Genomic DNA, 27,550 nt, shown 5'->3' with positions numbered 1-27,550 from the left:
ACTGCACTGTGGTCAGAAAAGATGACTGGAATGATTTCAAGTTTTTTGAATTTACTAAGACTAGATTTATGGCCCAGGATGTGATCTATTCTGGAGAAGGTTCCGTGTGCACTTGAGAAAAAGGTGAAGTTGATTGTTTTGGGGTGAAATTCAACTTCTCCTTTAAGAGAGTCAGGGAGAAAACAAATGAGTAAAGGAACACATACAGATTATTCTCAATCTGTAATATTTAAAAGCTTTCTGTGGCTCAGACAATAAAGAATCTACCTGCAGTGTGGGAGAACAGGGTGTTTAAAAAACACTGTGGTCACCTATGTTGATGGTAGGTGTTTAGATTCCACGATGACAAGTGTTAGGTTTAGGGGACCCATTTCCTTTTTGCAGGCTGTTTGCCTGACTGAGCCACCATAGACATGGGTTCCTCCTGCAGAGAATCTGCTGATGATGTTAAGGTACATACACGTGTTGGAAACCAACCCACAAAATGCTTAAGCACATGTAACGTTCCTATTTCCAATCTATAGGAAAAAAAAATGAGGTGACGTGGAACCGTGAATCCAGTATCTTGTTCTTCTCAAGGGTGGATTCCAACTGAGGTGCTTCCATGCAGCAATGCTCCTACGTCCAGTTTCTCCTCTTCCCCAGTCTAACATTTTAAACTTTCTTGTGGTGCCTACAGTTGCAGCAATTATAGATCCACTTGGACTTTAAAAACCAATGTATCCCTGGATGAGGTCTGTGGGATGGAAATTTTGAGATAAATGAGAAGGGATGTTGAATGTCCTGGTACATGTGAGAACTTTATGGTATTAAGGAGGGAATGTTGAAACTTCTGGTGGAAAGCAGACCTTGTTCTGGGCCCCTGTAGGTGGGAAAGAAGGCAAAGAATGCAGGATAGGTGAGGAGAGGTCAGATTTTCTTTCCAATGGGAAGTTTACCTCAGACCCATCTTTATTCATTAGATATCTTGTTTTCTTTATATATAGATATATAGTGAATTGCACAAAATCAGCTCACTAGGATAAAACTTGACCTTCTTGAATATGGATCCTCTCCTGTTGAAGATTTAATTATTTTGGGAAAACTGTTGTAAGCCAATTGCAAGAGGGGAGACCTTAACATTTCATTCTCCAAAAGAGGCAGCAAATAATGTTTATGAATACAATAAACATAGCTCAAAAAAAGAATGATACAACTTTTATTTTCCATGGATTTTAAAGATATTTTTGCTACATAGTTTATGTAATTTTATGAGATTATATTTTTTCATCTGTATGAAGTTCAGCCTTACACAATTTTAAGGTGATATGTTTGGTAGTGTATCTATAATCTTTAAAAAGTTTAGAGTTTTTGGAATGTACAGTATATGAGGTAAAATCAAGATTACATTAAAAATTGTTTCTCCTCTGCACTCATTTTGCAGTGAGGCTCAAATGGCAAGTACACTATTAAATGACATTTACTATCAAAAATAGGAGTTCATTTGAGATACTATGAAAAACATAAGCCACTGTAACTGCCACAGTGGCACATTTTACCATTTTAGACATTCAACTATATAGAAATCTCTGGGCTATTACACTCAAACTCATTTGTACTGCCAAATGTGGCACTTTTAAGAAGTTTCTAGAAAACAATCACTGTTTTGGGGGAAGTTATCAGCCTACATATAAGAGATTAAATTTAAATAAAATGTAAACATACAGTATTTTATAGTGACAGATCATTCTTACCACTTGGGAAGGCCAAGTTTATCAATTTCTTTTTTGAACAAAAGTTAATGTTTTTTTCTACAGCACAGATCATTTGACATAAAACAATTACAATACATGCCCATTCTAATAGAAGAAATTCTTCAGAGATCTTCAAAGCACAAAACATACGTCCTTTTTTTCAAAGACTGACAGAAGTGCTTAGTAATCACTAAATTGCTAACCTCAGCAACTAAAAATTAGTGATTCACTATCCTAAAATTCAAATAATAAATTAAAAAGGCTAGTTACAAGTGTTTTACAGATAACAGATGTGATAAGACAAGAATTTTAGATAGTTTCATTACAGACTGTATTATTACTGGCAGTCATGGACATCTATGCAAGATGTACAATGTGATACTTGACAAGATTCAATCTGATCATCCAATAACTCACAAATGCAAGCTCACAAAACATTAATGAATTATGTAATTGCAAAGTGCTCTAATGCAACATTAACCACATGCAATCAACAACTGGAACAGTATCCAAACAGACATTACATTAAACATTAGTTTTTCAAGAAAGAAAGCAGCTTGAAGTTTACTGGTGCAAATTAATTTTGTCTTCAGATTTGGTGCCCCAAACAAAAAGGTTAGGTTTGATTATGAATTCTGATGGTGATGGCAGTAGTTATAGGAGAAGCAGCAAAACTTATAGGAGTTCTTCAAAATTAGCCTATACCAGACAGATGGAGTGAGAATGTATGTGTGTGTGTGTATATATATTATATATATATATTTCTACACTTGGTATATATAAAGCCATATGTACGTGCATGTCCTTATACACACACATATAGTTCAAAGGCTCAAAAATCAAATAAGTTTGAAATTCAGAATTGATTATGAAGTACTTTTAAAAAGTTAACTATCTAAAAGCCCTCTGTTCTTTTCCATGTTTTCAAGACCTGAAGATGTATTTCTGAGTAAACATTAAAATATTTTTAGGCCAAGTAAACTGTCTGTGCTTTCTTCAAGTGACTTATCTGTGAATTCATGGATGTACGCTTGTAATGAAGAACTCCACGTTTATCAAACAAGAAGCTTTTTCCATGCATATTCTTTCATCCAGTTTTTGTCTGCTAAGCCCCTCCAGTTATTCATCATAATCCCACTTACCAAATTAAGACAAATGAGGAGGTAGAAATATAGCACTAGATTGCTTTCACAGCATCATCATACTTTAACATTTTATATAGTATGTTAGTGTGAATTTTAACCATTCTGAATTTTTCACTAGGAAATAATCTTTAGAACAAACAGATTAGGATGTCACTGTTACACCATGCCGACTGGTCAAAATATCAATTGTATATTGTATTGTTGCCTCTCAGAAATTTTGTTTCACAAGAAGGCATGTCAAAAAAAAAGAAAGAAAGAAAGGAAAATAAAAGAGCCCCAACCAAACAAAAAGCCAAAAATTGCTATTTCTGTGGCTTGCATTCTAATAAGGTGCCAGCCTCTACCTAGCAATATAAAGCATTAAAAATGGCCAAAATGATGTACTAGAGTCTCAATGCCAGTGCTAAATGCCACTGTTTTTGTAAAAGCAATACAGAAATAATTTTAGTACATGACAAAATAAAATGTAATATTAAAAATAAAGTTATATTTTCACTTGATTACAAAGTACTGAATGATGAAGGCAATCAAAATGGAAAAGAACGCAAAGAGCACGAGGATGACGGCTGCGCACTGCTCGTCACTGAGTGCCCGCCCAGGCCTCGCGCCTTCCACAGTGTCTCTGCTGGCGCTGGCTGGTGGTTCAGTCCTCTGGGAGATGAAGAGCACTGTCGTGCTGTAGGGACCGACGAGGTCCTGATGCCCCGCAGGTTCTTGGCACTGGCGGATGGCACACACGCGGAAACGATATTCACAGTTCAGCTGAAGGCTTGAATACCGGAATGAAGAGTCAGGACCTCTGTAAATCTGATAGTAAGACACGAGGAAAAGAATTGTATGTGAAGGTTGGGTAGAAAATCTGTGTTAAAATTGGCTAGGTTTAGAGTTATTTTTGACATGGATGCTTGTGAGAGCCACAGACTGGCTCTTTTAAATGAGATTTTAAAATACCTATATATTAAAGAACTCAACTGTTTGCTGTATAATTGCAGGGAAAATATGAAGAGTCAGGGTGTGCTATCTCCCCTTCACAGAGCCTACAGACCAGCTGAAGAAGGAAGATGTGCTCCCAGAGTAGCTACAGAATAAGCATAATCAGCCCACAGGCATCTCTGGTTTCACCAAATGTAAGAAGTCAAAGTTTGTGAAATCATTCCATGAAAAGAGGGACAGTGTCTAATCTTCCTCTCCCATGCTATCTTTGTAAAACTGGTTTTCTTTAATGTTTCAAACAGATGTGATGAATGAAATAATAAATGAAAAAGAAGAGCTTGCTACAGGTGTCTGTGGCAAATCATTTTATAAACTTCAAAATGAGAGATTACTTAGAACCATAGAATTAGATCTTAAGACCCAACTCTTCTGCTCAATACCCCAGAAGGGCAATAACAAGAATGGAATTCCACAGATTTTCAAGGCAGAAGGCTAGTGACTGCAGGGACTGGGCTCTGAGCTCTGCTCTCCCCCTGCACACGCCGTGATGGTGTGATAGTAGTCATCCTGTATGGTAATTACAAGAATGAAGGAAACTAATGTTACGGCACTTCTTAGCACAGTGCCCAGCATATAGCGAGTGCTCAATATATGGAAGCTCTCACTTCCATTACTGAATCCCTTCACTCATTCTCTAAATGAAAAGACCAAGATTCAATGGCTTCCCAGTTGAGTTTCCCCAGCTAGTTGGTGGGTTACAAGTAAGGTCAAGCAATTTTAGCTGCCTTGTTTGTATCCGTGTTATAAATCTAAATTTTTACATACTGGTTTGCTCCCAAATGAGCAAGGTAAGATCTTTCCCTCAATTCTGTGTCTCCAGCATATAACAGGTACTTATTAATTAAAGGCCACAATATTAGTATTCACTATGTATATATCAAAATGTGTATTGGTAGATACTGAAAAGATATACAAATGAATTTTTATTGAAAAATCAATCTTTAAAAAATGCTGAATATGCCTTAGTCCTGAAGATGCAGATGCGTATTTCAGGGAGTGGGAATGTAGAAATGATTTATGACTCATCGATGGTAAAAGGATGAACTTAAGTAAATCAGAAGACTGTATTAGAAAGCAGTGTGAAACAATATACATACAATGGGTCAATTTAGTAAAAGTTAAAAAATATGTATTTGTCCTATAGGTACAGTGGATGATACTCATTTTTGCCTTTGAAATTTTCTTTACTTTCCAATTTATCTCCAAATGATCATGATAAAATGATTTAGGAAAAAACCTCAACAAATAGCATGAGGGTGACAGGTGAGGCAATTTGACACCGAGAAGAGGACCATGTTAATACACTAACTGGAAATTTAGGTCTAATCCCCCAGGGGCCACTTTACTGTGTGCTATTTAAAGTGTTTAAAGAATCCTGATCATAAGGTTGAGTGAGGGATTAAGGGAGTTGGGCAGGACAGGGGCTCTTGGTGATAAAAGCACAAGGTTTCAAGTGAAACTGTTAGTTGCTCAGTTGTGTCTGACTCTCTGTGACCCCATGGAGTGTAGCCCGCCAGGCTACTCTGCCCATGGAATTCTCCAGGCAAGAATACTGGAGTGGGCAGTCGTTCCCTTCTCCAGGGGAATCTTCCCGACCCTCCTGCATTGCAGGTGGATTCTTTACCAGCTGAGCTACCAGGGAAGTGTTTATGGATACCAAAGTGTTTATGATAGTGGTAAATGAGGAGGAAGCTGGAGAGAAGAGACTGGGAAGGAAGATGATAAAATCATTTTGTTTTAGATGTTGGGAAGATGTCTAAACAGGGAGACATCCTAGAGGTAACTGTAGATACAGGACTTTGCTGAATGTGAATAAGGAAGAGTAAGTTCCCCATGGCAGGCAATGAACACAGAGAAACTATGTCCCTGATGACTGCATTAAGCTCCTGGATCAACCTGCCTACCTACAGGCTTCTAAGAGAATTTATACTTTATATACTAATCTGAATTAATTTTCCTGGTACCTGTAACATTAATGAGCTTGGACACAAGAACTGTTTCAGGTACAGACTCCCAAATGGGAATTATCTACTTTGAAGGTGGTTCTACTGTCCCCCAATATTTTTACTTCACCCTGTTATACCACTTGAAATGCTGCTTTGGTTAAAAAGCACTTGCTTTAAAAAATGTATACACTGCTGGGAGGATCAAAGAGCCAGCAGACACTTGACTTTTGATATGAATTTTCCCAAGCAAAAAGTTTTTCTCCTAATGCCCATAAGGTCAGTCATACTGTGGAGATGAGAGTTACAATGTATGTGAGGGAGGGAGGCAAGAGTCAGGGCAAGAGTGTAATTTTAGAGAACTAGGCCAAGCCTTGGTGAGGTGATACAGAGCGGGAATTCTGGTCAAAGCAAATGACTGATCAAACAGGGCAGAAAAGGGCAGAAGATAAAGAACTGTAAGTGCGGCCCAGGGTCAGAAGTACTGGTTGCTGCCACGCTAATTTGCTTTCAGATCACCCAAACCAGCAGCATTACAGGTTAAACAGGTCTTTATAGGCTAGCCTAGAAAGTCAACCACCAACTTTTAAAAAAATAATCCCCTTCTTAAAAACATCAACAGTTCCTACTGCTGTAGAATAAAGACCCACCAAGACCTGGCCTTTTCCACTCCACACTCCATTCTTGAGCCTTTCTCAAGCCACACTTGAGTCACACCAGCCCCCTAAGAGTCCCTTCAGTGATAATCCTTTTGGAAAACATTCTAAAGTCCAGGGGGGGAAAAATCATTGCTTCTTATAAAGTATGTTTTATCTTTATTATGACCTTTTGTTTGCTTACATAAAATGTCAATTATAGTATTTCTGCTTGCTTGCTAATGTGTAATGAGTGGAAAATAAAAACAGTAATATTAATAACATAGCCCCCTCTATTTCTTCATATGTAGTATTTAATACATGTGTATTGAATATCAAGTAAATTTTAAGTAAAATATTAAATTCCACAAATGAGATCAAACTCTTAAAAAATGACCTTCAAACTTTTAGAATATAATTTGTCAGTAAATTATAAAATTATATAAACATTTAAGAGATTTAGATGAGCATATGTACATGCATATATATGATGAAGTTCTAAGAAAACCAGTTTTACAGTATGCTTACAATCTAAAGTAAGAGTGTTGATAGGGATAATTTAGCTTTTAAATTAGAATTAGCACTGCTGTTTCATGTAGTGATGTGTTTACATACTACTCAAATGTGGGATCCCTATTTCCTTTAAACATGTAATGCAATTACATTTTCTTTAGTATTAATTTTATTTCTTCCTTGGAAGGAAACCTGCTTATCTGTAAATTATATTCAAATCCAATTATCATGTCAATTTGCAGATGACTTAATAAAGAAAAACAACCACATTCCAAATTTAATCTGACCCTTTGGGGCCTTCTGTAATTTTGGTTAAGAAATTATGCTTCCATATTTAGCGAAACCTGAAAGGAAAAAATTATACCTATATTGAAAAGTAATCTATTAATAATTATAACAGCACAAGACTGAAATAAAACAGATGACTGATTTTTCTACTGGGAAAAGAAAATATAAGGTAAGATACTGAATTAAAAACAACCCAGTTTAAAAGCCCTCAAAAATCAAGAAGTTCGATAGCAAAAAGGGAGAAGCAGATGAAATGCCTATAGAAATAAGGCTTTTGAGCTGCATAAAGACTTCTTTTATAAGTTATAATGAATACTGACAGCTCCTCACTTCATCGACTATTCATTCTCTACCAGGAATCCGTCTTTGAAATTTCTCGGCCGGGAAGGTGACACTTCCTCCTCTAGGCTTCCATACTGCAACTCTGCACTCTGACTATGACTATTACCAACATTGTCAAAGCCTCCTCAGTGGTGTCTCTGCATCTGTCCTCATCCTACTCTGGTCACAATGACCTTGTGTCTGATCATGTGACTACTCTGGTCACAACCCTCCACTGGCTTCTCATTTCACGTGGAGTAAATGCTGGAGTGTGGCCTATAACACACTGCATGACCTCCATGCCGTTCACAGACCCTCTATGATTAACTCCCTGACATCATCTATTATTCCTCCCCTTGGTCACACTGTCCCAGCCACAGTGACTTCTTGTTCATTAAGTTTAACAAGCATGCTCCTACCTCAGGGCCTTTGCACCTACTGTTCCTGCTTTTTGGAACACTCTTCTCCCCATATTCACTTCCTTTGAGTCTCTGTTCAAATGTTACCTGCTGTCCTGTATGAAACAGAACTAGCTGTCCCTTATCCTAGTACTCCCTACTCCTTTTATCCAGTTTTATTTTTTCTCCATTGTGCTCATCACTATCTAACACTGATATAGTGATGTGCTTATCTGCTTTTAGTATCTTTTTTCTGCTAGAATGTAAGCAGCATGAAGGCAAGGCCTTTTTGTTACATGCATATCCTGAGTGCCTGGCACAGAGTTCAATAAAGTCTGTCAAATGAATGAATACTCTGTTTAAGTACAGCTCATACCTAAAAGACTTTGAATCCTGACATACGTGCAGTTACTAATCTTTGGAACACAGTGAGCACTGAACAAATGTTTCTGAATTAGGAAGATAAAGGTTAGTCAAATCTTGTACTAAAAATACACTAAAGTGAAAAAGGTAAAAACATGTATCTATAGAATTATATTTTGACACATACCTGTTTGAACTCTGAATCTTTTCCCACCATAACCTGGAGACTGTAAATAACTGGATCACCTTTCATTGGCTGTAAACACTCCCATGTAATATCACAAATGTGATCATTTACTTTCTCTATTTTGGGGGCTGTAGAGAAGAAATATGAATAAAATCTGCTTGACTTGATTTTTCACTTGGCACATCACACAGACTTTGTTTTAATCAAAATCAACAGACTTTAAAACCTAGTTATAAGCTTGAAGTAAGCATCAGTGAATTTTTGAAATGGTCAGAGAAATGGTCAATGGCTAACTCTTATATCCTCCAGGCCATACAATCTATAAGCATTACAATGTAGACTGATTAAAAGATCTGTCAAGATAAGTACTGTTTTCACTGAGCTAAAAAGTTGTGCTAGTTCTACAACATCTTTTATGGTACTTCAAAGAGCGTAACTAGAAAATGAAATTTTATAACTTAAGAAATTTCCTAAGAGAATGAGTTGAAAAACACCCCCAACTTCCTGACCACACATATGACTCAGTAGTGGGGTAGAAGGTATCAAAACCAGCAATCTTCTTAAGGTTAAGAGACAACCAAACCAGATGAAGAAACAGAAAAACAACTCTGTGAAATCCATCAACATTATCAGCAGGAGTATTCAAGAACAATCTTGATATTACGGGTCGTTAACAGATGGTACATTCAAGTATATGATCCAGGACACCATACTAGAAGTGTTTGTGATTTGTCCTCAGAGGGAAAGGAATTTTAGCTTTTTCTTCGCTAAATGCACAAAGTGCAATACTTGCCAGGTCACTTTAAATAAGAACTCTGCTGAAACTAATCTTAAATATATAACACACGCACAAATGTGTGAATGTGGATGTAAATTTGACTTAAAATTCAAATTAACTGAGTATTTATGTTTTGCTAAACAGATGACCTGACTTTCCCCCTGAAATCCCAAATGAATGAAATAGCAATGACTCAAAACAACAAGAATTGTGATTTTTTTTCTTTAAATAACAATAGTGAAAACGGTAAATGTCCCTATTAGAAAACCAGCCTATCTATTCAATTTAGTACTTTTATGTCTATTTAAAAGATGAGTGACAAAAAACAGCACTGTCTGATTATCAATATGCCAGATAAAATAGCTTTTATTATTAAGTGAAACCCCAAGTAGGCCTGTCTAGCTCATTTCCTTTTTATAATTTGAATGTTAGACACATACTAGATGATAAATTTTAACTGTACAAAAAGTACATTATGAAAGAGCACTTAAAATTAATTTACTATTAAAGAAAGTAACTTGAGGATGGAGAACTTACCTTTCAGGGCAGCTGGGACAGATTTTGGAGTAGTGAAAATATATTCTTGGGAAAGAGGACCTTCCCCTGCTTCATTACAAGCTTGAATACAGAATTTATAGGATGTTGACTCATTAAGTCTTTGTACTTTGTATGTATGACATGGACCTCTGTATAAGGATACAAACCTAAAATGGAAATGACTTATGAAAAATAAACCTCGACTATCTTATGAAAAATGTTTAAAAACCACTAAAAAAGAACAGTTCAGACATTATTTAGGAGCAATAAGTTACTCCTAGAATTTAACGCCACAATGGTTTGTCACTCAATAAATCCTATTTTTCATCAGATGAAAATCACAGAATTAGTTAATTTCCCAATTTGCCATAGTTTTCTGAAAATTTATTGCAAAATTTCATATCCAATCACAGTTACTGTTTCTTTTCAGGCTCCTGGTATAGCTTTGCTTCTGACTGCTGTTTTTGAATGTATACGTCTTAAAAGATACTCAGAACATCACAATTTTCATTATCAATTATTTCTAACTAGAGTTACAGGCATAGTTTGTCACATAGAAAAGATAATTCCCTTTCCTAGGCATAATTTTAATTGATTTAGTGAGGTTTTCTTTTTTTTTTTTTAGTATATGTGCTGCCGAAGCGAGCACTAGTGAGGTTTTCTTAATGTTTACCTAACAGTATGAGATAATATTTATTTAATTTCCCATAAATTATCCACTTGAACTGTTCAATGGAAAGTTTAGTGTCAGACTGTGTGGATCACAATAAACTGTGGAAAATTCTGAAAGAAATGGGAATACCAGACCACCTGACCTGCCTCTTGAGAAACCTGTATGCAGGTCAGGAAGCAACAGTTAGAACTGGACATGGAACAACAGACTGGTTCCAAATAGGAAAAGGAGTATGTCAAGGCTGTATATTGTCACCCTGTTTATTTAACTTATATGCAGAGTACATCATGCAAAATATTGGGCTGGAAGAGGCACAAGCTGGAATCAAGATGCCAGGAGAAATATCAATAACCTCAGATATGCAGATGACACCACCCTTATGGCAGAAAGTGAAGAGGAACTAAAAAGCCTCTTGATGAAAGTGAAAGAGGAGAGTGAAAAAGTTGGCTTAAAGCTCAACATTCAGAAAACTAATATCATGGCATCTGGTCCCATCACCTCATGGGAAATAGATGGGGAGACAGTGGAAACAGTGTCAGACTTTACTTTTGGGGGCTCCAAAATCACTGCAGATGGTGACTGCAGCCATGAAATGAAAAAACGCTTACTCCTGGAAGGAAAGTTATGACCAACCTAGATAGCATATTAAAAAGCAGAGACATTACTTTGCCAACAAAGGTCCGTCTGGTCAAGGCTATGGTTTTTCCAGTGGCCATGTATGGATGTGAGAGTTGGACTGTGAGGAAAGCTGAGCGCCAAAAAATTGATGCTTTTGAACTATGGTGTTGGAGAAGACTCTTGAGAGTCCCATGGACTGCAAGGAGATCCAAGCAGTCCATCCTAAAGGAGATCAGTCCTGGGTGTTCATTGGAAGGACTGATGCTAAAGCTGAAACTTCAGTACTTTGGCCACCTCATGCGAAGAGCTGACTCACTGGAAAAGACCCTGATGCTGGGAGGGATTGGGGGCAGGAGGAGAAGGGGACGACAGAGGATGAGATGGCTGGATGGCATCACCGACTCGATGGGCATGAGTTTGAGTAAACTCCGGGAGTTGGTGATGGACAGGGAGGCCTGGCGTGCTGCGATTCATGGGGTTGCAAAGAGTCGGACACGACTGAGCAACTGAACTGAACTGATGTCATACATATGCTGAATGTTCTCCAAATTTTTAATTGGCTGTTTTAAAAATTTTTGGAAATTGAGGAATGAATAATGAATACTCATGTAGTTCTAACAGTCTGAAAATTGTAGTTAGTTTAAAATGAAGGAATACTTAAATGATCGTTAGTAACACTGTTTCCAAGAAGTAGTAATTGGATAAGTCTTGCCTTTTGAATCTCCTTTTTTTTTTTTTAAAAAAAACTGAGAGGATTAAAAAAACCAGTGTCAAAGCCACTGTTGTAAAAAGTTGAACCATGATAAAACACCTGTGGTCAGGGAACAGATGAGATAGCATTCCGACATGATCCCACAACAAATGTGAAGAGTTGTGAAAAATCAAAGGAAAGTAAAGATATTAAATTGATTTAATTTATGAAATTTATGTGGTAAATTTGCAATATCATAAAACACTTTAATTTATTTTCCACAAAGACCATAAGCCATACCCCATACCCTGCAATAGTTCTCTAGATGCCAGCTAAACATTAATCATGCTTAAAGTTCTACAGTAGAATATAGAGTAATATCATCTTCATAGAATCTTTGTTCTATTATTTTTCAACCAAATACCAATTAAATCTGTTTCTAGTAAATCTTGCACGACCCTAAATGTAAATTAATTAATTCACCTAACAATAACAACATATATTAAAGATAAATGTCTATACCAAAAACGTGCAGCAAGGCAAAAGACTTCCTTCCAGATGTAAGGTTACAAAGAGTACATAAAATTCTGCCAGGAGCAAAGGCTAATATTCAGAGAGGCACAGATTTCAGGAGATAAATGATCAATACTATTTGCTCTGTGTAATGCTCTTATGATTGATACAGGATGTTTAATTCTGTATGCTATTTTAAATGTGTAATTATTTCTGACAGAAAGTACTGCTATACAAGTACCTCGAGTATTCCATTGTTGAATATTTGGCTGACATACAAATCCAATGCAAAAAACAAAGTAGCCTTGGGAAAAACTGTCACTAGTACTCTATCAGACACACAAATTTATTTCTAACAAATTGAGTGAAACATAAAAAACAAAAACAAAACAAAATTCTTAAAAGATTAAAGTAACAATGGGGGAAGATATATGGCATTGTTTATTTTTGATTTAATATCAATATACTGCCCCAGATTGGATTTTAAATAATTTGCACTAATTACTTTGAGTAACACTATAATTCAAATGCATGATTTAGTGGAATAAAACAGCACGCATGTAATGAGATGGCAAAGGACAGCAGAACAGAGAGGAACCTGAGTAGCCAAGGGGTTAAGATCTGATGGTGAGGACGTGAACTCCTGCATCCACATGATGTGCACGCCCTTGTGAGAGTGTGGGGGAGGGTGAGACATACCTTCAAGGATCGCAAAGGCCTTATGTCAATTAGCTGTTTGCTGTAAAAACTGCCTCTTGCTGGAAATCAGCATTGAAGAACTTATTTTGCAGTAAAGATTGCTCCTTTTACTAGCTTGAAGAGAGTGAATGGGTTAGACAGCCAAAGACCAGCTTCCCTATTATTTTCTCTCTTCACTATGTCTTCTGATGTTTCAAAAATGGCATACTTAAAAATTATTTCTTATGAGACTTCTGTTTTTGAAAACTTAATTTATTTCTAGTGTTAAAAAAATTTATATACTTAAGACCTAAGAAACTATATAAAGAAGCAATTAGAAACACCTACCTTCCATTCTTATCCTCCATCTGAAGGTGGTACTGAACCGAATCTGTTGACAATGTCTTTGGGGTTCCTTCTCCCCACTTCAGTTTAAGGTTCTGGTGGCTGAAGGCAACGCATTCCAGACGAGGTGGATCAGGAGGGAGGGGTTTAGTTTTTAATTTTATTGTGTGACTGAAAGGACCAGCTCCAAGGCTATTCAAGGCTTGAATTCGTATTCTAAGTGCCATGTTAAAAAAACAAACAAACAAACAAAAAATGGTTTATGATTATTCTATTTAATGTCTCTCTGGTCTAGGCAAAAATTAAGATAGTTTTTACTGTGTACCTGTATGTTGTATCTGGCTGCAGATTGTCTAGAATGTAGTTTGTAACCTTTCCCACTGTCAAGGGCTGTTTATCTCCAAAGTCTATGCTGTAGGCAAGGATTTCTGAACCATGATCACAAGGCTTTCCCCAGCTTATTGCAAGGCATGTAGATGGTGAATAATCGGGATTTTCTATATCATCATCACTTATTTCTTGAAGACAAGTCACAATAGCAGGAACTGATGGTGGAGTCATACAGGCTACTACTTCACTAAAAGGGCCTGCTCCCACAATGCTCAGAGCCTACAAATTAAGAGAGCCCCAAAGTTAAACACATAATCATGCAAATGCTCACAAAACACAAAACTCTAGATAGAGTGACAAGACCCTAACCACCTTTACCTGGACTCTGCAATAATAGGTAGTTGCTGGTGAAAGTCCTTTTAATTCGTAACTGAGACCGGGCCCGCAGTAACATATCTGCATACTTCCTTCAACTCCTCCCCATTCCAATCGATATTCAGTGACATCAGTTCCATTACTCAAAGGGACCTTAAAGTTAAGAAAAGGGGATAAAGTCTTTTGTCTTAAGTTCTGATAATGATTACATAGTTTTGGGGCAAAAATGTTATTTATCCAAGCACGTAAAAAACTGAACTGTTTTTGGATTTCTAAAAAAATGTTTAACAGAATATAAACTGTTTAATATTACATTTTTATTCATTAAGGCCACCTGAATTAAAGATCTATCAAAAATATAACTGTTTTCAATCAGACACAGAAATATGATTCAATCATTTTAGAAAGAGTATCTTAAGGTAAATATACTTTAAAATAATTCTGTTAAGTAATATAAATGTTAGATCATATGAGGATATTTTCTTTGTTAAATTTCAAAGGAAACAGAAAATGTAATTATCATTATTGATTACTACTATATGCAGTAAGTATACTGAAGATAATGAACATGAGAGAAAGAGCACACAAACTCCTATGAATGTTTGTTCTGAACATTAAGTGCACCATGGCTAAATATCTCCGTACTGAGATGGGGCACCATCATCAACAAGAATCTAAATACTTGTAAACATATACCTTATTTAAATACTTCAAAGAGAAAAAAGAATTTACTTTTTACCAAGTGAATTTAACAGGACTTTACTTTTTATATAATTTATGGAGATGAAATGAGTAGTATCTTCATTCTTTTATGTAAAATTATTTTAATCATTTAAAGCAAATATAAGTGAAGGAAATTACAATACCTCCCAGTTCACTTGTGCACAAGTTGCAGATCTGCACATCACCTGAGGGGGCTTACACTGATCTGGTGGTCCAGGAGCTGTAGTAATATCATGTTTTTCTGAAAATGGCCCAAACTAGAAAAACAAATATTAATCAGTGTTTTCATTTTTCACCTACCAATTGTACAGCTCTTCATAAATATTCACAGATAATTAAATTCATCATCCCTTTCCTTTAAGACTAATTAGTCATAATAAAATTCTCCTAAAAGAAATTACAGAAGGTAAAGATTTAATTAACGATCATGGAAGTAAATATGTGAGGTATTTTAAAGTTTCATTTACTATAATTTCTTCTCTTGCCCCTTATTCCTTCATTAATTGGTTTTTTGTAAGAAGGGAGGGGAATTTAGGAATTAGGTCGAATAAAAAGAAGAAATCACATCAAGAGTGAAGAAATGAATACCAATTAAAGGCACGAGAGATAATAGGCATAAATTATAACTTAAACCTAAGTAATAGCTTTAGTAGGGTGTAAAAATGCATTCTGTGAAAATATAGGGAACAAATATTTACTTAAGATGATTCTGACAAGTTATCACAAACCTGAAAACACAGATTATAGACACTAGTATTAAAGATGCTATCCCATGTACTGCAGCCTTGTAGGGCTGACAAGATCATCAGAGTTTACTAAAATCTGAAACAATGGGGAAAAACTTGTCAGTTTAATTTCATGAAATTTTAATTATACTGTAGTTTTAAGAAATACAGTGCTAACTCAAATTCAGAAATAACTGGCTGGTCCTCAGAGAACTTTAATTCAGAGATGAGAGATGTCACAGCTGAGAGGAAAGGGTTTTGGCTCCAAAGTCGGACATGGTAACTGATGTCTCCCACTTCTTAGTGTGTGTGACTGCTGGGGCAAGGAGTTTAGCTTTCGTGTGCCCCATCTTCCTCAGCTATAAAATGGAGATATCACCTATTCTATCCATTTTATGGAGTTATACAGATACAGAGATAATTAAAAACAAAAAAAAATACACAAAACCAGAAATGCTTAGAATGTAAGTTTTTCCCCTTAGGCAAAAAAAAAATGAATCACGAGTAGTTGTCAACTGGAAATAAACACTGCGTACAACCAGCCTCAAAACACTTACTTACTCTTAAGTATTTCCTCTTATGATCATGTTTCTACTCTTCTTACTAAGTAAACTCCATCAGCACTGCCTGAAAGGCTCAGCTCAAGTTCAAAGTGTCACATATTCGTAATTGGAGATTTAAAGTACTGAGATTCTATAACAGTTAAGCTATGGTACATACTGACTTCTCATTTATCAACAGAGGCTTACTAAAAATTGTAAAATTTGGAGTCACATGTTGAAAGCAAAATGGTCAAATAATGGGCACAATGACATGTTGTATGAAATCTACTGGGATTTATAATTCAGTCAGCTTGGTTTTCCTACCCCCATTTTGTTAGCTGCACGTAGTCTGAAGCTGTAAGTCTTTCCAGGAAGAAGGTTGCTCACTGTACATTCTACTTCAGGACCTTGGTAAACTTCTCTGGGTTCATCTCTTTCTACAGGAGACATTTCCACCCCATAGCAAGAAATGGGTGATCCACCATTGACCAGAGGGGGTCCTAAAGGTGGAAAGATTCACGCAGTTAAACAAGAGGAATATATTTAGTACCGACTTAATTATAATTTATTACCAAAATGAAAATTACCCCATCGTAACTGTATTTCTTTTGCTTTGGGTCTACCCTGTAATCTGGGAGGGAGGCATGGGCCAGGAGGCACAGCTGGAGTCTGCACAAGTAAAGATTCAGATACCTGCCAAAACAAAAGCAAAAACAAAACAAAAATGCCCCAAGCCAAATAATCAGTCTGCTTTTGTTAAAGGAAAATAAGACAAACACAAAGATTGCACCAATAATTTGCATCTGAGTATCAACAGAAAAGGAATAAAGTTCTGAATAAAATCAAATCTAATTAAATCATTAAAACACAAATTTTATATAGGCAAGTATTATGTGCCTACTAAATATAAAGTTACCAGAAAAACAAAAAAACAAAAAAAACCCCAACAAAGAACTCTTTTCTTCTTTCCATAATTAAAAAAAAAACCTCCCTCATAACCTAATGGACATTATTTCTGGTGTCCAAATGGATCTACAAATCTCTTCTAAAGAAGAATGTTTAACATTCTATAAATGCTGTTTGCTGTGTTTTTAGGAGGTTTAGACTATTTTGCCCACTTGACTGTATTTTTCAAACTAAACTAATTTAATATTAACAACAACAAAAAATCTTTTCTTTCACCCTAAAAGTAATTTAAAGATCAGATAAGTGTGCACAAGTACTTGGCATCTTTCTAGGTATTTGGTATTAGTTTTGATTTCTATGCTACTTTTAATTTTAAATAAAATAGCTTAAATAAAAATAAAATAAAATAGTTTAAATAAAAGTTTATTTTAATAAAACTTTTAGTTTTATTTTAAAAGACAGTCTCTTAAAAGCACTAACACAAACTCAGTGCTATATTCATTATCTGCACTGTATTATATTGGATCCAAAGCCTGTTGTGTAGGACTTGCAACTCAATTTCACTGTATTCTCATTTTCAACAAAATGCTCCTAATTCATTAAAAAAAAATTACTTTCATTGCATTAAATCTCATTTGAAAAAAACAATTATGAATGCTCTAAGATACATTATTGGTTGAATTCATTACAAAATCACTCCTATTAAAAAACATTATACTTTTCCAGAGCATTACAAATGTCTCATATATAATCAATGGCACATTTAAATCCATTTCTGTCTCTAGTAAGTAACTGCCAAACTTTTCTGAAATAAGTGTATATTTAGAATTTGTGTTTAAATAATTATTTTGTTTCTATTTCTGTTAGGTAGGGTTAATTGAGCATCATTCTAAAATTTATAAAATTTTCTACAATGTTTTTGTATACCTATTTTTTCCAAAGCTAAATAGCAACCAGACAACAGATATTCACTACAAGCTAAATACTGCATTAAGCTAGTCTGGTCACTAAAAATTTAACCACCTGGGTTATGCATTTTATGGATGTAATTTAATATTTGAGGTGGCATCTGATGATTTCATCTCATTTGACCAAACTTGAGAAAAACAATCTACAGGTAAGTATTACCGCACTCTGTCCTCCATCACTGATGCAATAAACTCGAAAACGATAGAAGCAGCCTGGATTCAGCCGATCACAAAGATGTTCCCTAGTAGCTCCACTGTATATCATATCCCATTTGTTTCCTGTAAGATGGAAAATTATGCTCCATCAGCGACAAGGTAATGTTTAACATTTTGGTATCATGGACATGGCAGGTATCCTAGCTTCACTAAGTAAGCATTTATGTAATTTGTCAGAAACGATTTAAGCCTGTTTTTTGAGTTTCCTGGAAATGATCTAATTTTCTTTATGTGTATAGCTTCCTAGACAAATTTGCATGGCTTTGTTGAAGTGAAATATCTCTGTAACTCTGTACAAACTCTGACTTAGATCGATAATTTGCTTTTAATTAAGCATTTTAAATGTGCTTACTGGCCCAGTAATAACATTATAACACACAAAGAATAGAAAGAACCAATACCATAGGAAGTTTAGTCTTAATTAAAAGACATCTTTATTTTTTGCAAGGAAATACGCCATTTGATATAAAGATAAAAACGTATGATTCAAGAATAAAGTTCACTAGACAAAGAACTTATTACTAAAACTACTATAAAGTTAAATTTTAGAAGATTTTTCTGATACATCTGGGTATAAGTCTGAGTGAGCTAACCTTCAGAAGACTTTAGTCTAGGTATACTGGAATTGAGCAATGCAAACCAATGAGGAATAAAATAAGAATGTAATAATATATGTATACAGCAGTCTTACATTTGAGTCACTTTATATCTGGAGATTACAACTTAAAGTGGGTCATAACAGGCAAAATCTTATCTGCTACAAACAAAGGAAAAAAATCAAGAGGAAAGAAAAGACATCATGTAAAATTTAGAACCATGAAGACTAAAGGTAGACTGACTGGTTTAAATGATCAGTTTTAATAGTTATTCTTACCGTTAGAACCTTCTGCCATCTCTACTACATATTTATTGATGGCTGCTCCTCCATTGTCTTTTGGTGGGTCTATCCAAAGAAGCAAAAGTAGTATTGGGCAGAGTATATACAATTCAAAAAATGACATAAACTCATAATAAACAGAATACCAAACTCAGGATTGCTCTAAAAGAAAGAAGAATCACCTGCAATGACTTTTTAAAAATTAATACCAGCATCAATTATTTACTCTTTTGTTTTTACACAAGCAGATTCTCAATAAATTTTTGTTTTAAATGAATAAGTAATTTTAATTTATCATAAAAACCAGAATGAGCCATGAAAACTTTAGCTACAAGCTCAATAATCTTTCATTTCACACAGGCGGCCCCTGGTCACAGTTCTACAGTTGACCCCAAGTTCTTCCTCCATCAAACCTGAACTTAGTATCTTGTAAGTACAGTGCTCTCCAAAAGCAGATCCTCAGCAAGTCTCACATTCCTCAGTGAACTTACCTGAGCTAATAAGTTTACTCAAGTATCTTAAAAATGATCTAAATATTCAAATAATTTAAATCAAATATAAAAGTAATGACATACAAATATGTATAATATCTTACCCCAAGTTATTTTAAAACTATGTGAATGTATCTTTCCTTTAACTGAAGGCTTTACAGGGACTCCGGGTTTATCAGGACAGGTAGTAAACTCTACCACCTCACTTGGACTACTTTTACCTTCTGAGTTATAAGCAATAACCTATGATGAGAACACAAAGACATAATTAATGTCTGATACTTAATGAAATACTGGCTTAATGAACAAAGTGATGGGCGACAAATAGGGTCAATCAAATGATTTATGTGAGAACGGCTTGTCTTCAAAAGGAACTCAGCACATACGAAGAGAATTCAGGTATAATCCCCTTTCAGTCAGTCCTGAAAATACAACTGAGTCTAACATTTTGATACTAAACAAGAGTCATCACTGGAACAAGCTATATAATCTGATGATACTTGGTGAGGCTTGATTTAACTTATTCTTTTAATATTCTTCAGGGATTTAAAAAAATGTCAGATTCTCTGAATTTCCTCTCTTTAAAAGATAAAGATTAACTCCTCCTCCTTTTGAATTGTCCTTAGTAACTTGCTTCTAACAAAGTGTGTAGCAGAAATGATGGTGTGTGTAGCTTCCCTATGGAGAAGCCCATGTGGTGAGGTTTTACAATTATAACTGAAGCAAAAATGCAATCCAACATCATAAGAGGAAAACTGGAAAAATGTATGTATTCCTTAGATACTTTGTAAATTGTGTCAATATAAAAACTGTATTTGAAAATTAAAATGACCCAGTGCTATCAGAAGTTTTGAAAATGAAGCTAGTATACAAAATAAGTATTGCAGGCATACTCCTTACTGTCTGAGCCACCAGGAAAGCCCAAAATAAAACATAGCAGATATAATTATGCACTACATAAACAAATTTCCTGATATCACTAAAATTTTCTTTCTTAGGTTCTCAAGGAGTAATAAAACTTTTTAATAGTGAAAACACTTTACAATGGCTTCTATTATTTATTTGGAATAATTTGTTTAAACAAACAATGGTAGGAAAATTCAAATGTTGTATTTGTCAACTAGTAAGCATCCTGTTACATTTTTGGGAAAACCTCTGCACGAAAATGAAGGCTGGCTTATATTAAATTGTATATTAGCTAATTCAAGGCCCTGTCTGCCAAGCAATAGCAATGTATATCACTGACCAAGTCAAAGACAGACTATATCCTAGAATGGATGCTTGGAAAGATTCAGGATTTCAGGAGTCTCCAGGCCTCCAATGAGCAAGAATACATATAGAGTATCTCTACTTTGTTAAATCTGAAGGCCATCAGATGGGACAGTGAGACAAGCACGTGTGCTGGGGGATGGATGAAGGTTGGGCGGAGGCAGCACTCAAGTGCTCTGGAGAGGACTTTAGGGAAGGCTATAAGGCTTATTGGGTTTCATCCAGTAAGTAAAATACCGTGAACATAAATGGGGAAAAGTTTCTCACTGATGATGATGGGTGTTAGAAATAAGGAAAGTGAGAAAATTAGAATTAATCCATGGCACTAGATCAAATGGAGGTATAGGGTGCAAACTCATGACTTTTAAAAATAGATATATTTGTAGAAATATGTATTCCTGCATGTAAAGGGTCTATGTGTGTCTACACACACACAGAAAACATACACACATACATCTAGTTCTCGGCTTTGTCCACTGAGAGGAGGCCTAGGAGTAGCAAAATCCTATAGCATTAAGGATTACTTATTACTTAATTACCTAATTACACTTACTACCCAGATCCTGACTTCTAAACACCACTGTCTGCTTAAAGGACCCAGGTGCTCTGATAAATGGTCAATGTCAAATTTGAAGAAGAGAAAGTACATGATGAGAATGTGGTATCATGTGCCAAAAAGGAGGGGCTCAAAAGAATGATGGGTGGGGACATGTCAAAAAAATTAGAAGTCAGCTTAACAAGGGCTCCCAAAATCTAAGACAATTTGAACCTCATAACTGATAACCACAGCAACAAAATATAACCCACTCAGTAAACAGGAATCCATGAGATCATACTAATATAAATGAGAAGAGAAAGCTTTTCCTTATAGTATAATGCCAACTAATCAATGTAGAAGAAATGTTAAAAACCACCACTTGGCAACCATTAATCATGGTTACTGAATGATTCAGGGCAAGAATTATCAATAGATGTTAAAACTAGTGGGTGAGACTTTGATGAGGAACAAGATGTCTATACAGTATCTTCAAAATACTTATTACAAAGGGAGAAAGAACAACTTTAGAGCAAAGAAACACGGCAGATATCACCTTAAGTAGCACCACTTCAAAGAGTATAACAGCATTACTTTTTTCTGATATACCTGCCAAAAAAGCATATTCTGACTATGTTCAATGACACCCACATTTTAAAAGATGTTTTGTTCACATTTTCAGAGTCTTGTTAAGCATTAAGACTGTTTTGAATTTAAATACATAAAGTTTGAGAAGCATTATTATATAGTAAGAGAGTAAAACAATAAAGCTCACGAGAAAAGGCCAAAATATTTAAGGTTTAAAACTATGGGAATGAGGCATGTACTTGGTTTTAAAACAGAACAGTAAGAACAATAAATCTTTCAAGGGCTTTCAAAGCTTACCTTAAATTTATACTTTGTACTACGTCTGAGATTTTTCACTGTGTAAGCAAGGTCTTCCCCATCATATTTAGGCTTAAAACCATATCCCTGGAAAGGGAAAAAAAATCTTCATTAGATGCCTAACAGCAGAAATACAGGGAATAAGAAATATGTGAAAAGATTCAGGTCCCCTTCATCTTCTGCTGTGTGCAATGTAAGTAATGCCTGGTTGACTGTAATCTTCTCCTTGCTGTTTCTATCTTGAGAAGACAGATCAAGAAATGCTACTGACCATTTATCGGAGGACGAAGACCACCACTTACTCTCAGTAAATACAGTAACCAAGAGAAGATCTTTGTGTTGAGGGAAAATCAGAGACAATGGTAACATCACCATCAGTAAGCTTATCCCCAGAACTAAGGGAATTTCCCAGACGGATGTTGCAAGAATTAAACAAAACTAGAACTATTTAACATATTCAACTCTCCCTGAACACACAACTGTGTTTAGGTGAAAGATGAGTGATTGGTTGGGCTGGGAGGTTGAGATGTCATTTAGGTTTGGCATTATTATTTCCAACCCTATGCTTCACTACTTCACAATGTTATTTTTAAAAGTTAAAAAAGATATAATTCACAAACCATGAAATTCCCATTTTAAAATATAAAATTCAATGGTTTACAGTATATTCATAAGCTTGTAAAACCATCATTTAATCCCTAGTTCCAGAATAAAGCCTAAATAAAGTACTTTTATTTTCTGGTTAGCAGTCACTTCCTCTCTTTTCTTATACACTAATACACTTTCTGTCTCTATGGATTTGCCAATACCTATATAAATGGAATCACATAATGTATGGTCTTTTGTGACTTTGCTCTTTTATTTAGCATGACGTTTTTAAGGCTCATTCATGTGTGGCATATGTCAGTACTCAAACCCTTTATATGGCTGAATGATATTCTACTACATGGATATATTACATTTTGTTTATCCAATTATTAACATTAGTTGACGGACATGTCAGTTATTCCCACTTTTTGGTTATTATGATTAATGCTGCTAAGAACACTGGGGTACAGAGTTTTGTACAAATGTACTTTCAGTTCTTCTGGGTATATATCTAGGATGGACCAAGCTATTTTCGACTCATATTGCTTCAAAGTAACTCTGAAAAGCTATGGCGCTATAGGTTAACTAACAGATGACTGTCTATCATTTGCTCAGCTCAGTGCTCTCACAGGAGCCGAGACGCTGTGACTGGACAGTCTCATGTGAGGCTCTTCAAAGTCTCCGTGGCACCTGGGGAGCAGTGTTTGCCCACCGTTGGAGATTGCAGACAGCTCTTTCCGTATCTTTTAGCGCTGCTTAGTCTAAGGCTGTGGTGACCTTGCCCTCTCTCTACTGTCCCCAAAACATATACACTTACATGGGGTCTGTGCTGTTCCCAGGCACAGAGTGCATATACACACACACACATAAAAACAACCCCCCGTCCCACATACTGAGGGAGCAAAAGGCCGAGCTGTTCCTCACGTCCAGTCCTTTCCAGACAGTGACCAACCAAGGTTTCAAAGGACCTGGGGAAGGAGCTGGCTACTGTGGCAGCATTTACTGTATCAGGATTAATGTCACACTGAAATGTTCTATATACCCTATTTAAAATACATATACTTACTGAAGTTTCTTCCTCCATCTCTAAAATGTAAGAAATTCCTTCATCTGATGGCGTTCCTGAGGGTTTACTCCATTGTAAGGATAACCAAGTAACCCCGGCTTTAGTTAAAATAGGACTTGCTGGCATAGATGGGGCACAGCCTGAGGTGTAATATAAGACTTCTTCACTAAAACCGCTGTTGAAACAAATGGTTTTTAAGAAGGAATGAAGAAAAGTTAATTTTCTAAAGCCAAAAAACACAGTTTTGATAAATGACATTTTTGGTAAAAATGGTAAATTTGATAATGAATTATAATCCAATAATGTATCTTTGATGTGATAATAGCTTTATGGTAACTAGGTCAGATACCTAACGATGAATTACTATTTTTTAAAAACTGCCATTTACATAATTAAATTTCTCTCATAGCTTTTGCTAGGTTAGTAACACGTCTTAACTGTATCAATAAAGTGATAATAAACTAAGGTAGAATTTTCAGTGGTTAATTTGGACTGTAAATAATTTATACAAATGAACAGTCTAAAATATCTACATTAAAATGCATCTTACCTTGTACCATAATCATTTTTGGCTGATAGTCTAAATTTACAACCCATTGCTGGTGACAGTTTAGTAATTTTAAATTGCTTCTGTAAGCCCATATAACACTGACAAAAGTCTCCATTTCCTTTTCCCTAAAAGAAAGTTTTTATACATCATTGTACATTAATGTAAACAGAAATCCACATTAATTCATGACAGCAACATATTAGCTAGTATACATTTCAAGTCATCTTTGTTACATACATGTCATGAATCTCAAGAAAAGGTTGAGATAACACATGCTTTACACAATACTCATTGTTCATTAATGCAAAATTAAAAGACCAAAGAGTAGGCATCTCTGTATAGCTTCTTGAACTAAACATCCCATTTTAGAGCTGATGGTAATCCTCTGGCTTTTAATAAATAAAAGAAACTCTTTCTGGGTATGGATCCCACAACTCTATGGAGGGACTGGTAGTGGTAGAAATAGATTGATCTTCAACATGAAGTATCTGGCTGCTCTCCTTAACCTATGAAAAGTTCTATGCAAACAGTTTCAAAAAAGGTCCCTCCTATGCATCTTCAAACCACCTGGACAGCTGCTAAACGTGCTTAAGGTAAAGACTGTGATGCTACTACTGATTAGATTTAACACTGAAAAAGTATAAATAGATAGAAAAACTCCATTATATGTATTAAGATGGAAGGGAGAAAAGTTTGCAGTTCAGGACAAGTGAAGAGTTTTAGAAATTTAAGTGTTATATAACATCTACAAATTTCTCATTTTCTACCCATTTCTCTTTATTGTGTGGTAGAGGTAAAGGATAGGGCTTCCCAGGTGGCGCTAGTGGTGAGGAATCCGCCTGCCAATGAAGGAGACAAAAGAGACGCGAGTTCAATCCCTGGGTCGGGAAGGTTCCCTTGAGAAGGGCGTGGCAACCCACTCCAGTATTCTTGCCTGGAGAAATCTCTTCAACTGAGGACTCCTGCGGGTGGGCTACAGTCCATAGCGTCACAAAAAGTCAAAGTGACTTAAAACACACACACACACACACACACACACACACGTAAAGGGTGGTTAGAGTGACCTCTGTCAGAGAAAATCTTTAGTCTGAATTTGGTTGCTTTGTTCAACTCTAATGTTAGTTTTAATAATGTTTATAGTTTATTCTATTATCTAAACAGAAACTCATATTATCTCTAAACAATGATAATTTTGTCCCCCAGGCCAGCCACCATAGCTCTACCTCTTTTTTTGACACTGTTTAGCTATAATTTCCTGAGTAATGTCAAATAAAGGTGGCAAAAACTGGTAACTTTGACTTATTTTTGCTTGGCTAGAAATGCTTTTATTGTTTAGTGATAGTACTTAATACAAAACTATCAAATAAGGGATTACTCTTTTATTCCTAATTTGAGTTTTAAATGAAACTGGTAATAAATTTTATCAAATACTTGTCATAATTTATCAAGACGATGTAGTTTTTCTTCTCAATTGCTCTGATACTACAGCAGATTGCCTAATTCTGTACTCACTTAGAACTTCTGGAATAAAACTTTGTTGGGTTGCGCCTCATTACTGTTTTAATATATGGCTGGCATTTCTTCTACTCCCTCTGGCCCCTCCTCTCTGCTGCAGTGAAGCAGCAGCGAACAAGAGAACATGACAAATGACGGTAAAACAAAGTACTAAATAGTAAAGCCCAGGATGCTTGCTGTGGTAGCCCCCCAAAGATACCCAAGTCCTGACCCCTGGAACACGTGCATATGACCTCAGATGGCAGCACAGGCTGCATCAATGTGGTGCAAGTCAGGCTCCTGAGATGGAGAGATTATGCTGGGTCATCTGGGGGCATCGTCAGTGGAATTACAAGTATCTTTTCTAGAGGGAGGCAGAGAAGGACCTGAAGATGGTCATGTGATAAGGGCTGCAGGGGGAGAAAAGGCAATCTGATGTGGCCATGAACCAAGTAATGAGGAAGCCTCCAGGGGCTGGAGAAGGCAAGGCAATGGGTTCTCTAGAGTCCCTGGAGTAAGCAGGGCTCAGGTGCCACGCTGACTCTGGCTCAGTGAAAGCCATTTTGGGTTTCTGATTTCCAGAATTTTAAGATTAAAAGTGTTGTTTTGAGGTGCCCAGTTTGTGGTAATTTGTTAAAGCAGTCACAGTAAACAAACATGCTTGCCTTTAACGCTGATGTGAAAGAAAATATTCCATCAAGTTAACCAAGTGATTGTTTTGACTATTAGTTTAGTTGGAAAAACTAAAACATCAGGAGGTCTGGTCAGTAACATTTTCTAAGAACACCATCAACTGACTCAAGCACCACATGAGATCATTCATATTGTTTTTAAAGAGGAGAAAATTATTAAACAGAAAGGCATTTCTGCCTGAAGGTATACGTACATTTTAGACTAATTTAGAAAGTTCAAATGTACTTACCTCATCCCATTCTAAAATAAAACTTTGGATTTTAGAGCCATTGTCACTAGGTGCCTAAAACAAACACCAAAAAAAAAACCCAACATGAGTACAAGTTAGTACTTTCATAAAAGGTATTGGTGATGATCTAATCTAAGGCATCTACTATGCTATAGATGTTCTCTGGGATTACAGATATAGATGTACATCCTATAATCCTTTTAACTACAGAAAAGAAAACAAAGCAGGAGGCTACTCAGATATTTTTGAACTCTGAACAATCTCTTTTATCAAGAACTATCTTTTATCAGAAGGTTTTATCATCTTTAAGCTTCTGGGATAGATCCTGTCATTTTCATTAAAACTCAACTTATCAATACAGTCTGCAAGTGATACCATGTAATACACTAAAAAGTAAAAGAGCAAGTGTGCTGACAGGAACTCCAAGGGTGCATACTATCTGGATCTCCACTTCTAGGCTCCATGTGTTGACTGCCTAAGACTGTTAATTCATCAATCTGTTAATTTTCAGAGGTAAAAATTTCAATTCTAGTCATTTTCCCCCAGGATTTGGTCACTCTAGAACTAAAGAATTTCACCTTTATTTCAGAACATGAAAAAATTGTATTTTTTCTCCAGGCTATTTTTTTTGAGAGCCTATGATAATTTAAATTTTTTTTCTGTTTTTTTCCATCCTCTTTTTGGTAATTTCTTTAAAATTTATTTATTTTTAATTGGAGGATAACTGCTTTACAAT

At 35.7% G+C, this 27,550-nt stretch overlaps 1 protein-coding gene across 5 annotated transcripts in view; it reads right to left on the bottom strand.

The window, feature by feature from the left end:
* Window positions 1-1,171: 1,171 nt before the first annotated feature.
* Window positions 1,172-27,550, bottom strand: part of FNDC3A (fibronectin type III domain containing 3A) — a 111,009-nt gene continuing 84,630 nt past the window's right edge. For all 5 annotated transcript variants that reach the window (XM_065902426.1, XM_065902424.1, XM_065902428.1 and 2 more), the window contains 16 exons: window positions 26,815-26,868; window positions 24,399-24,523; window positions 23,849-24,023; window positions 22,195-22,281; window positions 19,610-19,748; window positions 19,012-19,080; window positions 18,082-18,200; window positions 16,635-16,740; window positions 16,372-16,547; window positions 14,924-15,037; window positions 14,061-14,210; window positions 13,678-13,961; window positions 13,356-13,568; window positions 9,835-10,001; window positions 8,520-8,647; window positions 1,172-3,685 (listed from right to left, as the gene is read on the bottom strand). In XM_065902426.1, the coding sequence (XP_065758498.1) occupies window positions 3,371-3,685; window positions 8,520-8,647; window positions 9,835-10,001; window positions 13,356-13,568; window positions 13,678-13,961; window positions 14,061-14,210; window positions 14,924-15,037; window positions 16,372-16,547; window positions 16,635-16,740; window positions 18,082-18,200; window positions 19,012-19,080; window positions 19,610-19,748; window positions 22,195-22,281; window positions 23,849-24,023; window positions 24,399-24,523; window positions 26,815-26,868 (2,421 nt within the window). In that variant the 3' untranslated portion in view covers window positions 1,172-3,370. The remainder of the gene's footprint in view (window positions 3,686-8,519; window positions 8,648-9,834; window positions 10,002-13,355; window positions 13,569-13,677; window positions 13,962-14,060; window positions 14,211-14,923; window positions 15,038-16,371; window positions 16,548-16,634; window positions 16,741-18,081; window positions 18,201-19,011; window positions 19,081-19,609; window positions 19,749-22,194; window positions 22,282-23,848; window positions 24,024-24,398; window positions 24,524-26,814; window positions 26,869-27,550) is intronic.

The sequence above is a fragment of the Muntiacus reevesi genome, chromosome 11, assembly GCF_963930625.1.
Source record: "Muntiacus reevesi chromosome 11, mMunRee1.1, whole genome shotgun sequence".
Taxonomy (NCBI): domain Eukaryota; kingdom Metazoa; phylum Chordata; class Mammalia; order Artiodactyla; family Cervidae; genus Muntiacus; species Muntiacus reevesi.
The sequence above is the reverse complement of the archived record's forward strand: the minus strand, read 5'-3'. Positions and strand labels throughout refer to the sequence as shown.